The sequence below is a fragment of the Lactuca serriola genome, chromosome 6 (genome assembly GCF_051521515.1).
Source record: "Lactuca serriola cultivar US96UC23 chromosome 6, Lser_US96UC23_V15, whole genome shotgun sequence".
In the NCBI taxonomy this organism is placed as follows: Eukaryota; Viridiplantae; Streptophyta; class Magnoliopsida; order Asterales; family Asteraceae; genus Lactuca; species Lactuca serriola.
The window spans coordinates 119,796,857-119,814,869 of NC_136413.1; the positions used below are offsets into that span (position 1 = coordinate 119,796,857).

General features: G+C 36.6%; 1 protein-coding gene across 1 annotated transcript; it reads left to right on the forward strand.

Annotated features, from left to right (window-relative positions):
- The first annotated feature begins 15,092 nt into the window (after window positions 1-15,092).
- On the forward strand, window positions 15,093-16,330 carry LOC145060089 (uncharacterized). The gene is made up of 2 exons (XM_079007814.1): window positions 15,093-15,798; window positions 16,038-16,330. The coding sequence occupies exons 1-2, from the start codon at window positions 15,093-15,095 to the stop codon at window positions 16,328-16,330; spliced, it is 999 nt and encodes a 332-aa protein (XP_078863940.1).
- The last annotated feature ends 1,683 nt before the right edge of the window (window positions 16,331-18,013 follow it).

Consider the following 18,013-nt stretch of genomic DNA (forward strand, 5'->3'; position numbering starts at 1 on the left):
ATGAACAAAGGAAAAAAAAATACTCGGAATGTCACTAATAAGAAAGCTTCGAAAAATTCAAATCCAAAATTTAAATGGATTGTCAAAGGAAAAAAAAATTCGAAGCATGAACCTCAAAATTTGGTTCACTCTAAACCAACTCGGAATTTGGTTCATTCTGAACCACCTCGGAACACTGTTCCTCCAGGAAAAGTAGTTATCAAACAACCGAGTGTTGAGTATGACTTTTGGATCAATAAAAATACAATGACATTTTGTTTCTCTCCAAAAGAGACTCGGAAAGAGCACTCTAAGACATCACCAGTTCAAAAACCAAAGGATATGTCCAAAGCCCATGCCAAAGCCCCAAGCCTAACACAGAGTCTAAAAAACTCTGCCACTCACTGATTTTGAAGAGTTTACAATATGGTATATTTATAGTGCTTGTTCAATGCACATGAGTGGACAGAAAGACTTTATGCGTAATCTAAAGCTTACTCCAAATAGTGGGTATGTTACATTTGGCAATAATTCAAACTCTCAAATTCGATGTTCTGGCATTCTAACCAACGAAAAATTTATCTTTCTCTAATGTGGCATACATTGTTAGTCTCAAGCACAATCTGATCATTGTGTCCCAAGTCACTAATACGAATCGAAAGGGTTGAGTTTTGTAAAAAGCATAACTATGTTATGACGAAGGATAGAAAAGAATGCCTCATTAAGTTTGATCGAAAGCAGAATACGTATCCTTAACTTATCAACATGATCATCAAGAAGCCTCAATTGTGTCTCCTTTTAAAAAGTTGTTCCTAACATAAGTTGGCTTTGGCATCGGAGGTTTCCTCATCTAAACTTCCGATACATGAATGATCTGGTTTATGGTGAAATGGTTTGTGGTTCCCACTCCTCAATTTTTAAAACGATCATCTCTACGCTACATGCGAGTGTGGGAAGAAATCTAAGAAAGGTCATCATATTCTAATTAAGAAATCAATTTCGGAACCACTCAAGCTTCTTCACATTGATCTTTGTAGGCTCTCTGCTGTTGAAAGTTTACATCATAAAAAGTACATTCTTGTGATTGTTGACAACTACACAATATTCACTTGGGTTTTCATTCTGAGATTGAAACCACTTTGGAGCTCCTTAATTTCATTAAACGATTTGAAGTCCTCACCAAGCTGCTTGTTCGAAGAATTTGTAGTGACAAATGGTTCTGAATTCACTAATGTCATGATTGAAAAGTTTCTTACTGACAAAGGCATTTAACACAAATTTACACCCCACAACAAAATGGAGTTGTTGAAAGAAAAAATCACACCTTAGTTGAAGCCGCTCGGTTAATGTTGAATTTCACAAACCTTCCTCTTTATCTTTTGGTTAAAGCATTCTCAATAGCTTACTTCACTCTAAATCAAAGTATCATCAACCCTCATCTCAATAAGACTCCATATGAAGCATTGATTGGTCGCAAGCTGAGTATCTTTTTCTTTCACATATTTGGATGTAGATGTTACATCAAAAACAATCGTGATCATCTCACTGAGTTTCAACTAAAGTTTTATGAAGCTATCTTTCTAGGATAGTCAGCCAAATCAAAAGCTTACTAGGTTCTTAATCGTCGCACATTCTGGAGTTTGATGCTCCACCTCCTGGTTCTCCCAATCCTTAAGTTATCTATGAAGTCAATTTCAAATGCTTGTTTGGACCAATAGAAACAGCTCTTGATTCGGAATCTTGATCAAGATCATCTTTAACTGCCACTCCTATTTCTCAAAATATCTCTGCTCTGACCCCAAATTTCCAGTATTGCATTCCAAAGTATTCCCATTTCGAGTTGAGGGGGAGAATACCTCTCCTTCTTTTCCTCAAGGGTAAGAAAACAATCGAAGCCTTGAATCGAATGTCAATAAATTTCGAAATGTAGCAAATCCATTATATGGAAATTATCCCATTCCAAACGACATTGAAGACAATGTCCACTTCTTTGAATTTACAAAAAAAGACAATGCCGATATATCAGGTTCATAAGTTCATGGGGAGCATCATCCTCAAATTCAAACAATTTAGTGGGAGCAACATAAGCCTATTGTTAATGTTAGATCATTTGCTGCTCAACAACTTCCAAGATTATATGTTTGGAGTAAGGATCATCATCCAAATCATGTTATTGGAAATCTCAATGTCGGTGTTTAAATTTGCTCTACTACTAAGATTCAAAATGAGCGTCACTTCTCGGTATTCATGTCAATGCTTGAACCTAAATCCATTAAAGAAGCTCGAGAACATTAAGATTGGATTACAGCCATTCAAGAAGACTTCGCAAAATTCGATCGAAATCAAGTGTGGACTTTTGTACCTCCTCCTTAGGATCACCCTATAATCGGAACTCGATGGGTTTTCCGAAACAAACCCGACGATGCAGGAGTTATTATTCACAACAAGGCTAGATTAGTGGCTAAAGGATTTTCTCAAATTGAGGGTGTTGATTATGATGAAACCTTTGCTAATGTTGCTTGTCTTGAAGCCATCCAAATATTTCTTGCTTATATTGCTCACAAGTGCTTCAAAGCTTACAGAATGTACGTCAAGAGTGCATTTCTCAACGGCAAACTTGATAGTGAAGTTTATTTCAAACAGCCTCCTGGGTTCATAAATCTATCCTTTCCGAATTACTGTTACAAAGTTTAGAAAGTTGTGTATGGCCTCAAGCAATCTCCATGTGCATGGTACGACACTCTCATTTGTTCTATTAAACGTTATGGTTTTCAAAGAGGAATTATGTAACATCGAGGTGTTGTGGTAATTTCAATTTTTACCCTATGTATGAATAAATATTGCATTTTAGTCCTTGAGTATAAGAAAGAGTGTGAAATGGCGTTTAGTGGCATTTTGGTGATTTTGGACAAAAAGGTAGTACATTGAGTCTACGTTGTGTATGCTAATTGTACTGTGGCGCATCCTAGTACGCTGGGCGTACACCACATACGCAGGGCGTATGTGAGAAAACTTCAAAACCATATTTTTAGGGTTTGGTCCATACATAAGCATCATTATCACCTCATTTCTCATTCTCTCATCAGCCTCCATCTAAGAAAAAATCCCTCTAGCAACCCTAAGTGAGAAGAGTGCATTTTGAGCTGATATGTGTGCTTTGGTGGTGTTCTTGAAGAAGAAAAAGTTGGTACAAGGACAATGGAGCTTGGAAGCAACTTTGATCCAAGATTATCTCCTGGTTAGCAACCTCCCATAGGTAAAAAAGCTCATAACTTGATCACCCTATATTGTATATCTAGCCATTTCTTCATTTATGGCACTTTTGGTCCAAAATATGGTGATTCTTGAGCATGACACGCTCTTAACCAAATAATTCATGCTTTCAGACCTTATGAGCGGTCTTGAGTCATAAAAATGCGGTCTTGACACTTAGTTTTTCAGCATGCATGCTCTAGAAGGTCTTAAGGAATTAAGTAGTTGGGATTTTGTGTATTAAGCACTTAATGGACATGCAAACTCTTAGTGGTATTTTAGACTTGGATCCGAAAGATTGCTGTGAGAGCTTAATGCGTTAAGCTCTTATTGAGAAAATACAAATCTGAGCGTACACCCTGTGTAATTTTGAGTACGCAACGCATACATGGTCAAATTCCCAAGTACGGTCAAAGTTTGAGTACGCTCCGCGTACAAGCCATGGGTTGACTCGGTTGACTTGTTGATTTTGACCAGTTTTGACCAAGAGTATTTTAGGAAGTGTTATGAATTTAGAATGGGAAATGTTTTGACATTAAGGATTTGGATTGAGCTGGTTGTCGGAGCTGGGAGTTTTCCAGAATGCATTCAGATTGTGAGGTGAGTTTTCCTCATTGTAATCGTAGGTCGAAGGCACCAAGGCCAACCCAATAGATTATTTATCCTTTTCAGGATAGTGATATGATAGTTGTAGTTCTTTAGTGTATCCAAATGATTATCTGTGTTGCTGCCTCTATATTTATGATTGTTTGTTGCATATGTCGACATGTTGTGTTGGATTGAGGTGGTCCTGTTTTATGTTGTAGGCCAAGATACCTAGGGAAGACCGGATATGCTATAGGCTCTACAAGGCGGTCCAGTCAAGCCGAAAACCCGTGGAGCAGTCCGGATAGGCTACAGGCCCAAAGAGGCAGTCCACTCATGTCAAAGGCTTGTAGAGTGGTCCAGATAGGCTTTAGGCCCTACGAAGTGGTCCACACGGGTTGGCTGTTCATATTGTATGCTTGTCTATTGTAGTGTACTAGTAATTTCAGGGAACTTACTAAGCTTTCGCTTACCGTAACGTCCGAAAATGATGATACAAAATTTCCGTTTATAGGTTAATAAATTGTTAACACACAACAACTCCATAAAACCAAGGTAATCAAGATTTAGAAAAATATCATTAAATCAAAGTAATTCACAAAATGCGGAAACATGTGGTGTGTGCTCTGCAATCATCCCGACCCCTTCCACTTTGAACCAAAGTACCTAAAACATAAAATTAAAACCATAAGTACATAGCTTAGTGAGTTCCCCATGATACGACATACCATACTTAAATAAATCACACATTCCCCCTCCCCCCAATTTGGCCTCACCCGGTCTCAAGTCCCATTCGGCCTCGGGCTTCGAGCCCCGCTCGGATTACAGTTCTGTCATTCGCTAGGCCCCGCCTAATATTGCGCCCTGCCTGATACACACAAAATCATATAACCGTACAAACTACTAACATATGCAATAATCATAAAGACTATAGCATTCCATAAAGTCGTGGAGCCTCGCCCAGTATCAGGCCATGCTTGATAATCATAAGACACATATTGATAATTGACATACAATATCCTCTTTAGGCTTCGCCTGGCATCGGAACTTGCACGGTAAACATATCATCATATAAAAGACAAAAGAGTCAAACAAACATCTAGCATCCAAAAATAAAACCATGGGATGGAATTGGTGCCTTCGTCACGCTAAACCCAATGAGGAGACTCAGCTCGCACTACCGAAACACACAGACGATCTCTGGCTACTTGCTGACAGATTTCCTAACTGTCAATATCAAAACAACATCCAATTACCAATTAGGTTCCAAACAATAACCATAATCCATACTTGGCGTAAAAATACCATTTTATCCCTAATCCAGCTTGGTCCAAGACCAAGACCCAACTCATAACCTGAAAGGCCCAAAAGTCGTGTGGACCACTTCGTAGGGCCTAAAGCCCAAGACCTTACATGGGCCATAATTAGGCCTTACATGGCCTCACCCTAAAGCCCAACCAAAATTCCTAGTCCAAGACACTCACACTCAGATGGCCCTTTAAGAGCTCAAACACCCAAGCCCAATAAGGAAGCCCAACATGAAGCCTAAAAGGCCAAAACCCCCCTGACTAAGTAAGTAGGGCGTACTCAGCTATACGCTAAGCATGCATGCAATTTTGCTTGTACGTTGCGCGTACAGACTTGTACGCCCAACGTACTCCTCCTTGAAGCCATTTTTGACATTAAGCTCTTAATGCTTAATTCCAGAAGTCCAAACCATAGATCTAGATCATAAAGCCACTGACTTTGTGACTTTGCATGACCCAAACAAACCCACTCTCAAAATATAACCTTTTACTTCCATTAAATGAGCTCAAACTCAAGAATGGGGTATTCTAAGCCCTAAAGGTGCCAACTTTATGAATCTAGGACTGTAGAAACACCAAGAGTGGCAACTTTATGCTCCAGGAATGGCATCAACCACTAAATCTCATCCATAGGACCAAAATGAACAAAAAATCATACATGCTATGTCTAAGCTAACAGCGAACAAGGTTCAAACTTTTTACCTCAAACAAGCTGGAAATGAAGCACATAATCCAGATCCATAAGCTCATCCTTTATTCACAACCTTGTATCAAACTCCATCTTCTTTGAAATGACCCTAAGACACCAAAATGCACATCATGAGCTCAAAATTACAACCATGGAGGCTTTGAGATGATTTCTAGGGTTTTGGGAACTTGGAAGCTGGTATAAGGACAAAAAAGAAAAAAAGAAATACGTAATGAGATTATTTACAGTACATCATCGAAATTATGGTTTTCATTAGGATGCACGTACGCCCCACGTACACCATTGTACGCCCTGGGTACAAGCTCAAAGGCGTGATCCTGCTTCGCATATGTACGCCCTGCGTACACCATTATACACCCCAGGTAATGACTTTAGAACTAGTACACCATGCGTACATATGTGTGCCCCTTGTGTACACCTTAACCCCTTAACCCTAATGTACTTCGAAGGTCATAACTTCTTGTTACAAACCCGATTTCGACGATCCTTATATGCCATGAAAAAGGTAATAGGAAGCTCTACACTTTAATTAAATCATAGTTTAATTTCCATTTCCCAAACATCATTCAATTTCCATAAAAGTCGAGCTCACAAATTGCCGAAATACCCTGCGACTTCAATACGCAAACCGAATACCCGAATCATCCAATATACAACATCCACCTCCAAATGAGCCTAAACTTAACTTGGTTAAGGATCCCAAGCATGCTAACACCTAATCCTTGATCACCACCTCGAAATGGAAACGATCTGAAACAGGGTGTCACAAATCTCCCCCACTAAAATTTGATTTTGTTCTCGAAATCATTCCTTACCAACCCTCGCAGGGTTCTCCAACCTACAGATGAACGAATCCTTTCACCACCTGAAAATAATCCCTTGCAAAATAACCACATATACGCATACTGAGACATGAACTCTCGAGATGGTCAGAATCCCTGAGAGACTGCCCATACAGAACCATTGCTAAATCCATTTCAGTTATCTTCCATCTAACTACTTAACTTTTGATAACTCGAGGTACCCACTAGAAGGCAGAACACAGACCAAATATACTAGTAGGACACTAATAATTTACACGAGGCTCAAATAATCCTTTGAGTAGGAGAGTTATCCCTGCAATGGTTATACTCAGACGAGAGCTCTGCAACAAGGTCAAATGATTTACTCTGAGATTGTCCAAACCCAACTGCAAGTGGCCTAACATCTACTTCGAATAACAAGCTACGCTATACACAAGTTCCAAATCAATAAGACCACCCTGTCTTATCTTGATGCCCTTCACCAATAAAACCAATCCAATACAAAATCCCGAGAGCTTGATCTATCATCAAAATTGAACCCATTCATTACCCGTGAACCATTTGAATGATACCTTCGGCATATAGATACCCCAATCCTTATTGCACTGAAATGAAAACCACTCAAAGAACACATACAATACCCCACTCGAGATCGTTTCCAGAAACCAACCCGATACTCATCTCATAACCCGAGATCCACGGATCTTCACTTGCATTCCACCCAAGACCTTCTGATAATGAGAACCCCTTGCTAGACCGAGATATAAAGGTTCCCAATCATCTTCGAGACTATCAATATTGCACCTGGTCCAACCACCAGGTTCCCCAGATTATGATTAACAAGGCCACCCCGCCTTAATCCCCTTTGGGTTACACACTGACCACTCACTTCATTCTACAACTCAAGATCTAAAACCTTGATCCAACGGTCTCTACTAGCTCCCACCTGTGTTTCCATAATCAAATGGGCCTCACCCAAGAGTCCTACCTAACTAAACCTTGGAGCCACCTCACTCATGAGTTCTACCCACGGAGAGCTACACAGGCCTGAGTTTGCCTCGGACCCTAATCGTCCTCAACCCAAAACAAAGAAATACTCCTCAAAAATCTAGTCCGGCATGCCCAAGGCATGTACTAATTCCCCCATTACACTCATGAGCACCTCTAATGATTGTCTACTTCAAATAGGTGAATGCTATGAACCTATCGTAGTCTTATAACACTTCTAACCAACCATAGTTACCACCCATGGCCTAACCACATGCTAATCATCACACCCCACTCACCCTGAGCTGAAACCTACACCCAACTGCATCTAATCAGGTGTTCGGGTCATGCTTCGATTTTCAAAGCCCTTAATCTAGGCTCAACCACAATCCTGCGATGCGTAATAAGGAAGACGCAAACCAACGGTTGGAAGTTTCCTGAACTCCTACTTATACCATCTCAAAATAAATGATCACTTGTGTCGTCCCTCTTCATGGACAAGATGTGAAACTTGCCCTAGTTCACACCCTTCCTGTCTTCCCAAAAACCAGATCAATTCTCCCCTACTTATATTTGATGATGTTCTTTCATCCCTTAAATCTGATGGATTCCCAACCCATAAACCTTATATAGCATTAACCTCCTATGACATGAGCTTATCAATACTAATGTCCCATCGCTAGCTAAACACAATGATCGCCTACTTCCTGAAATCCTAAAGAATACTCTTGAATCCATAACTAGTCTGATAATCCAAATCAGTTCCCATGATACCATGCCAATTCCTTAAGTTCTTATGCTTGTGACCGAAAACCACAACCCTTGCAATGCATTGACGAACATCACTCCAATTTCCATCCACAAAGAATCACTAAACTCTGACTGACTACAATCCATGCGAAAATACAACTCCCCTAAAAAATCCAATTATCAAACTGAAGGTTTTTGAGCATTCTAACACTCCTATGGTGTACATCCAACCCTAGATTCTTTGGATGTATTTTTTCTCTATTATACATCCATACATTCAATATTGCAAAGAATCATCCTAACTAGCATATAATGAAACCCACACAACATGAAATACAAGTTAGATGACATACCTTTTAGTGTAGTTGGAAGCCTTGAACATTTAAGAGCTTAACACCAATAGTATGAATGCCTCAAATGGAATCACAACACATCCTGACAAAGGATAACATAAGAGAAGAATTCATACACTCAAAATCGGCTATGGCTCTCCAAGAACACATGCATGGGGTGATTTCTTGAGATACGTGTTTCTTATATAGTGTGGCAACATTAGGGTTACACAATGTAGACCGTAATGTGCATGAATTTCCATATTCTTCATGCTCCATGGGTTTAAACATCCATGGATAATCCATGGGTCACCACATGGGTTTAGCCCAGCATAAAGAACTGTGGATCATAAGCCCACATTACAAGAATGAATGATTTACACAATTAATCCCCATATATTTAGTTAGTCTCTTTTGATCAAAAAATTAATTCCAAATTAATTCTTTATCAATAATAATTAAATAATACAATTTCATATTAATATATTAGAACTTATAATATTTTAATAAATCATAAATAACCTCTTATCAAAAGTCCATCCTATTTAATTGTCCTTATGATATGCAACCCAAATAGACCATGCTACTCATGGGTCAAGTACATACCAATTATAGTTATGGACTTAGACACTAATCCAACCGTCTCCCGCTTGGATATGTCTAATAACTATTATTGCAAGTATGACTCCATAACCCGACTAACAATTGTAGCTCTTAAAAGCCGTTGTCGAACTCTGACCTAGTCAATGATGCGTGCATTAGATAAGGGATCATGTATTCCTCTATTCTAGATATCATATGGATTAAGACATGGATTATAATCATTCTCTTTGTCCATCTGTTGTTTCCTGATTTCTGATTTATGATGACTGACTAATTGAACAAATCAAATCAGTCCGGACTTCGCCAAGCACTTTAGGGTGTCATCAGTAAATCATTGAGGGGCCCACATATATCGCTTTAATCCACATGGGGTAAAAGGAACGGATAAACTTCGACCCAAATGCTTGCTTATACTTACTCACCAAATTACACACAACAATATGTTTTATAACACCAAGTTACTGGTGCGTTTACACACGTCAATGTGCAACCGACTTGCAACTACAACTCACATGTCTCCGTTTCAAGTATATAAGATATTATCGTATCACAATCACTCATGATAAAATCCATGAAGTGATTCAAATGAGTGTGGGTTGAATCAATTACTCGAATCTTATTGCAAGAGCACTCATGAACACTGCAACTATGTCTTAGAAAAACTACAGATCCATTCATGATAGTCTTGCCTCAATACCTACTTCCAAAGTATGATCAATTGTGGATGATTTGAATAACCTAGTTATTCGGGAAGTGAAAACATGAAAAGTGAAAGACAAGGATCATACTAATCCTATATGTCCCCAAAACTTTTGAGTAATATTAATTATTCGTTATTCATTGTATAATGTTTCGAATGATTAACTTAATACTTGAATTAGAACAATAGTTATGCCATGCTCCAAGCATTCACACTATGTTTGTCTAAACAATAGTTATCCCATGTTCCTAGCATGCGCACTATGTTTGTCTATGGTCCTTACTTTGTGAAATAGATCAATTGAAAAACATTTCAGTGATGCTCATTTCACAATTCCAAATCCTTATTGAAAGTGTAAGAATTTAAAATTCTTCTCACTACTAGAAGGTGTTAGATTCTAAACTACCGTGCAATGATTCTTTTGTAATGTCTAGGTACCAAAAGTCATAGAGACTTGACCAATGATATTACAAAATGTTCCTTTGGAGATTGTTACACGGCAATTCCATGTAAATGAAGTCTCAAATTCAAAGTACATTCCTTCGAACATCATTCTTGCATAAAAGTTTCTAACTTTCTCATCTATTCTTCAACTCCTAATATGGAAACATTCCATATTTTCCATACGAAAATTCATTAATAAGAAACTCCTGTCGATTCATAATAATGTCAACATGGTCCATCCATTACTATACTTCCAACTGTACTTAAGCAACCAACCCTTAACAAACCTTAGATTGTTGTTTAACAACTTTAATCATATCCAGTTCTAGTCCTTTTTCCCTTTTAATGCCCTAGGAATTTGGAAAATTTTAGAACAAATAAATATTATAGTACATGTAATCGATCCTATACCCGAAGCTACACGATTCATAAAGACATGATATCTAACCAGTCTTTCACTACAATATTTCTATTTTCCATATTCTCATGATTCAAATTATGAAAAGGGATGCCATAATCATAATCATATTTTGAGAATGCAATTAACATAATCAAGACTGAATTTGATTAAAATCTCACAATCTAAGCTTTTAGATTTGAAATGAAGTATAATTTCCTCTCCCTTAATTATAGCGAAACAACTTTTCAAACTCTGCAACTTGAAAATTGAAACTTTTTTTTCTATAATTAACATTGATAACTTGAAACATTTACCATAATTGATTACCCTACCACTAGCATAATAATTATTATCTTACTAGCATAATACTTATGCTCCCACTAGCTATGACATGTAGTCAGAAATCAGTTGGACTTCTAGAAATCAATACTTACTGATTTTCATTACCAAAGTTCAGATTTCTAACACGAGATGCTTTGATAAGACATTATCTAGGCATCTCAACCTCATACACCTTTCCTTAGATAGCTCACATGTGTGTCTAAACTATTTAAGAACTTACACCAATAAGACTCAAATGTTTAGACCTTTTGCCATTGCTCACAATTCAAATTATGAAAAGGCATGTTGTAATCATAATCAAATTTGAGAATGAGAATATCACAACTACTATCCCCTTAAAATCTACTTAGTGAAAGCGTTTCATCACCATCATTTTCATGAATCAGAGAGAAACCTTATGACACTTAGATTTTATTGTGTATGTGTTCCTATCTATGTGAATTTGTCAAAACATAATTAAAAGGCAAGATTAGTGACAAACCCAAACTCTTATGGATTGAACGTGTTTTAATCTTAATTTCATGCCACTTGGTAGCACAAGGGCCTCCCACGAACTTCCAAGTTGTTAAGCAGTTTACCCTGACTGATCAATTAAACTTTCATTGATCCAGGTGCATCGCCTTATGCAAACAAATGAGAACTCATAGCACTCACACGCATAGTCAACTTCGACAGGAATGAGCATAGAAATAAGAATATGTCAACACGATAGGTTACAAACCTCAAGATGTGTGCTAGTGATAAACAATAGGTTTGTATTCTTGGTTAGTCCTTGAAACTTGTCAAGATCTTTAAGACTCCCACTTTCCTCTTGACATATAAGACTCTCTTTTTAAGAACCATTCCTTGACAAACAAATATTCAAGAGTTAATGCGGATTCTTATCAAGACAAACACTTCACACAATTTGTCTTAGTTTGTCTTTGTCCTATGCAAGACATCACAACTTACCAATTTCAAATGTACAAGAGTAAGAAACATTTTACTCTACATTTGACAAGTGTACATGCAACCCTAGATGCTTTGGATCTATGTGTTCTCTATTATACATGCATACATTCAATATTCCAAAGAATCGTCCTAACTAGCATACAATGAAACATAAACAACAAGAAATACAAGTTAAATTACATACCTTTTAATGTAGTTGGAAGCCTTGAACCTTTAAGAGGTTAGTACCAATAGTATGAATGCCTCAAATCGAATCACAACACATCCAGGACAAAGGATAACTTAAGAAAAGAAGTCATACACTATATGGGTTACAAAATGTAAACCCTAATGTGCATGACTTTCCATATTCTTCATGCTCCGTGGCTTTAAACCTCCATGGATCATCCATGGGTCACCACATGGGTTTAGCCCAACATAAAGAACTATGGATCATAAGCCCACATTACAAGAATGAATTATTTACATAATCAATCCCCATATATTTAATTAGGGCTCGTTTGTTTTTTTGAAAAAGGTCTTTTTGGGCTCTTTCATCTGTGGGCGGGTAGACATTTGTCAAATAGATTGTTTGTTTTCTGGAAGACAAAATAGCCCAAAAAGTCTTTTTCATCACTTATCCGGAAAGACCTAATAATACCCCTTCTAACCTTTGAATACATTCGTCGCCTCCATCGCCCCCATTCGATCTCCCCCCTTTCACGACTGCATCTTCTCACACCGGCGATCTCTCCACAACAGCCAATTTCTCCATCGGACGGTTGTCTCGCTCTACCTCCGCCGTTCCACGCTGTCGTCGTCCCCGCCGTCGGCGCATCAGGTATTGTTCCAGCTCCTCTTTATCCTTATGTTTTTGGCTGTTCTTGACTCTTCTTTTATATGGCTCTTTTTTCTCCTGTCTCGTTCTTTTCTTACCCTTTCTCAACTTGTATTATCAATTTAGACTCCATTAATAGTGAAATCCCATCACCATTTTGTCAATTAAAAACGTTAATGTTATTTGATTTCTCAAATAACTTCCAATTTTCCTTCCTTTATGTTTTAAACTCAATCTTAAAATCAATATAGGATTAACTGTTAAGAATTTTGAGAAACTCTGAAAACCCGTTTAATTTCTGATTGCAATAATGGGAGGGATGTGAACTTGGTGTTGAATTTCATAGGTAGACCATATATTTTTAAGATTGAAAATTAGTATATATATTTGACATAAGTAGAGTACCTTTTAGCATATGAATGATGTTCTGATCAGAATAACATCAATTCTCATAACAAGGAGACTTGATTGCATTAGAATGTTGTACTCTATGCTTGAAAATGAGTATATTTGATGTCATCAAAGCATGCATTGTCAATGTTGTTGATTTCTCAATGTTGTTGATTTTGTTACATGCTTCTAGTGTAGTGCTTTGATTTAATTTTATTTCTTGATCAACATCATGTTATTTGTCATCAACTTTAGATTCATTTGAATCGAATGTTTCTATTTTATGTTGTTTGTGTTGTAATCCGTAGATATCAATCATCAAGTTTTTTATTTTTAGTTTTTTAAGTCGGTTCTTTCATGGACTTAATTTATAAAGTTATTATATATAGCTTGTCTAAATGGGAAACAAACTACAATGGTCGAACGAGCAAGTAAAATGTTTATTAGATACGTGTATCGAAGAGGTCAACAGAATTGGTAGAAAAGGAGGTAGCATGCAAAAGGAGTCTTGGGTTACGTTAGGGAAAGCTCTAAAAGAAAAGTTTGACATGGATACTTCACAAAAACAATTGAAAAATGATTTTGATAATCTAAAAGCTAAATACGTAGGGTGGAAATATTTGAGAAACAAGTCAGGGAATTTATACAATGCTCAAACAAATTCATTTGCCTTGGTGAACACAGAATGGGAAGAATTCAAGAAGGTGTGTGTATATAATTTAATTTTTTTAGTTTATGTCCAATTTTAATAATGATGTCAAAATACTTATAATTACTATTAATCCTGGTTTAGGGTCATCCAAAGGCAGGATGATTGAGGACACACCCATTGCCTTATCCCAACCTTTGTGCATCTTTGTTTGATGGAAGTAATGCCAGCGGTAGCATCAAATGGACCTCTACTCAAACTACACTCGCAAATACATCATCTTCTTCTCATCGTGTCCAAAGACTTCTGATTGATGACAACCCTTTTAATGGCCTAGAAGATGATGATGATGATGACGCTTCCAATGAAACTAGTGCTCGAGATCCTAGTGATAAAGCTCATGGTGGTTCTACTAAGAGGCCTAATAAAAGGAGTAAAACCACTGATGCTTCTACTGAGAGGCCTGATAAAAGGAGTAAAACCACTAATGCTTCTACTGAGAGGCCCGATAAAAGGGCTAAAACCAGTGATGCTTCTACTGATAGGACCGATAGGACCGATATGGATAAAGCCTCTAAAACCTCTGTTAGTCTTGATGATTTGAGTCTTGATATGCAAAAAGCTCTGCAACATATGGTGAATAGCAAGGAAGGACCAACAGTAGAAGTGTGTTATTAGAGGTTGAAGCTAGTTGAATTACACCCAATGGATCCTATATTTTTGGCAGCCTTTCACCTTTTTGGAATGTCCATGAATATGAGAGAGGCATGGATGACATTGCCACCGATACCTGGGGTCTTAAAAGGTTGGATAAAGATGACTGGCACCACATTAGGGATGTTTAAGCAGTCTTTATGCTTATGTTTTTTCTTTCATTTTGAACAATTATGTGTTTCTTGAACTTATGTTTGACATTTTGTTTTTTTGCTATCATTTGAATGATTGTGTACTAATTTGACACAAATATTGCTAGTATTGGGATTATATACTTATTTGAAACAAAATGTATGCTTTGAATATGCTACAAATGTTTATGTTTTTTGATTTAGCATATTAGGGTTTAACAAGTGTTGATGGTTTAACAGGTTCACAATGGATTACGATAAAAAGTTGCGCCTCCTAATTGTTATGTATTTGTATCTTCGCTTTTTTTGGAGAAGAGGTTTGAAAAGAATGCGAGATAATACCTCAAAAACTTCTGGGCATCAATTCACATTAGATTTATTAGAAGGAATTAATAATCAATGCATTGAACTCTTACGTATGTCACGTGATTCTTATGTTCGGCTTTGCACACATTTTAGAGTAAAAAGTTGGTTAAAGGATAGTAAACATATATCGGTTGAAGAGAAAATGGCGATGTTTTTGATGATGATTGGTGACAATCAACGTTATGTAATCATCAAACGTAGATTTCAACACTCAAAACAAACGATTCATAAGTATTTTTATGAAGTATTGGATAAAATGATGGTGTTTGCAAAAGATATAATAGTACCAACTTCCTTTAATCCAAATCCAAACATCCTGGGACATAATAGGAGGTTACGAAGAATTTTCAGAGGAGCGGTTCATGCGCTTGATGGAACTTTGGTACATGCTATTGTCCCTCTCGACAAACAACATTTGTATAGAGGAAGGGGAAAAGACGACTGCTATCAAAATGTATTGGCAATATGCGACTTCAATATGATTTCTACATTTGTCGTGGCTGGATGGGAAGGGATAGCTCATGATTCAAGAATATTATCTGAAGCTTTAACAGATCGAGATGCACCATTTCCATTTCCACCACCAGGTTTGTTTACATTTTCAATTTAATATTTCTACTTTTTTTTAAGTTAATTATTTCCTTATATTTACATATAAGTACTACCTTTGTGATACACACTCGAGGATTTATGGCTCCTTATCGTAATGTGAGGTATTGGCTTGGAGATTTTCATCGAAGACGTGCATTACCCAACATATAAAAATTTAATCACTCACATGCAAAACTTTGAAATGTCGTTGAACGTGCTTTTGGTATCTTGAAAGCACGTTTCCCTATATTGAAGAGAATGGCTCCATTTCCATTGGTTATACAAAGAAACATCGTCATTGCATGTTTTGCGCTTCATAATTATATAATCAAAGAGGGATTAAGTGATGAGTATTTTTCTCAATATAATCAAGTCGATATATCACTTCAAAGAAACAATGTACAAGACGATGATGATAAGGAGGAGGATGACGTGGATAAGGTACAACCACACGGAAGTGCAAGAGACCGGGAATATATGGTTCATCTACGAGATCAAATTGCTGACCACTTAATGCGTGTAGAATGAATGATTTCATAAAAAATTGTTAGTTTTGTGAATTTAGTTTTAATATTGTAAGACAATCATCAAAACAATCCTTTATGTTTTTAAAAATATCAACCTTAATAAGTAAGCGGCCTTTCGGTTTGAGTCGAAATATATATAGTTTATGTAATGTTTTAAAAAATATTATATGTTTGAAACTGTATGAAATTTTTATTGGCAAAGTTTGAGTCAAATATTGGCTAAGTTTAAGTCAAATATAAATTTTAATATATTAGTAATGTATGAGATGCTGAGTTTTTAGCATTTGAGCTTTGGTTGTTTCAACATTAATTTCAAAGATTGGTTTTGTTTTTGAACAATGAAAATTAATGCAAATCGGGTGGCAACGTGTAAGTATACAATTCTTATTAAGAAAAAATCTAATGTGTATTTTTACGTTGCTTTTTTATATTATCTAATATTTTCTTACAAAATACTATAAATCTATTAAATTCTTCGTAAATATTATTAAATGGATAGGTTTTTCAATTTATTAAAAACCAACGTGAATTATGTTGGAATAGTGTCTAAGGTTGCAACTATATTAGGCAAGTATTTGACCCGATTGTGCATGGTCCTTTTGGGTTGTCTTCACCATAGCAATTTGATAGGATGATTTATTATGAGAGAATAAATATTATTAATATATTATGAGAATAATATAAGGAATAATAATATTGTTATTTGCTTAATATAAGTCATAAATTAATTAGTATTAATTTGGTGACTTAAAGAGATTAATTAAATAAGAGGGTATAAACTGTCAATTGTTTGATAGTTACACTTTAGACTGTAAATCCTTATTGGATGAAGGGTGGATGGATTCTAGCGCTAGGGATAGCCTCAAATCGTCCAATGCTTATCTAAGGAAAGGATTTGGATTTCTTTAAGGAAAGATTATCCAACTAGGGTTTAAGGTGAAACCCTTAAGGAGTCTACAAGTATAAATAGACCCCATGGCCAAGGGAAATCGGCATCTCATCAAAAGTGGAGAACCCCTGGCCGATTTCTTCCTAACCTCTCTCTCAAATCATCCTCCTTGCTAGTTGGTGTTTGTAGGCCATTAGATGAGTGACAATTGTGACTCTAGAACTCCAACACAACAAGATCAAACAAGAGATTGAAAGGTAAACTTCTAGATCTGATTTTGTATTGTTCTTATACCTAATTAGTTATTATAAGTCTTGGATTTAAAGCATGTTTAATTAGAAAGCCTAGATCCAAGCATTAGGGTTTTGCATGCGCACATAGGAAAGTTCTTATGGCTAAAACCTATCAGTGGTTTCAGAGCCTAGATTGGTTTCTATTAAATTGTTGCTTGTTTGTTTGAAACTTGTTTGCAAAATTCGAATTTTGTGTCTCTGTGTCATGAACTCGATGAGTCCCATGGTGGACTCGACGAGTTGGCCTGACTCGACGAGTTCGAGCGTCAGGAAGGGCCAGTTTCGGGATTTTTTTCATATTTATCTTATGGAAACTTGCCTTTATCATATTAGATCAACCTTAATCCAATTTTCTGATATATATATGACTATAATCTTGATCTAATTAAAGATAGTTATCAACTAATAAAATATTTAATTTCCTTATGTGATAATTAATTAATTATTTTGATTAAATTGGTAATTATCTTGCAAGAAATCTTTAAATAAATCAAATATGGAT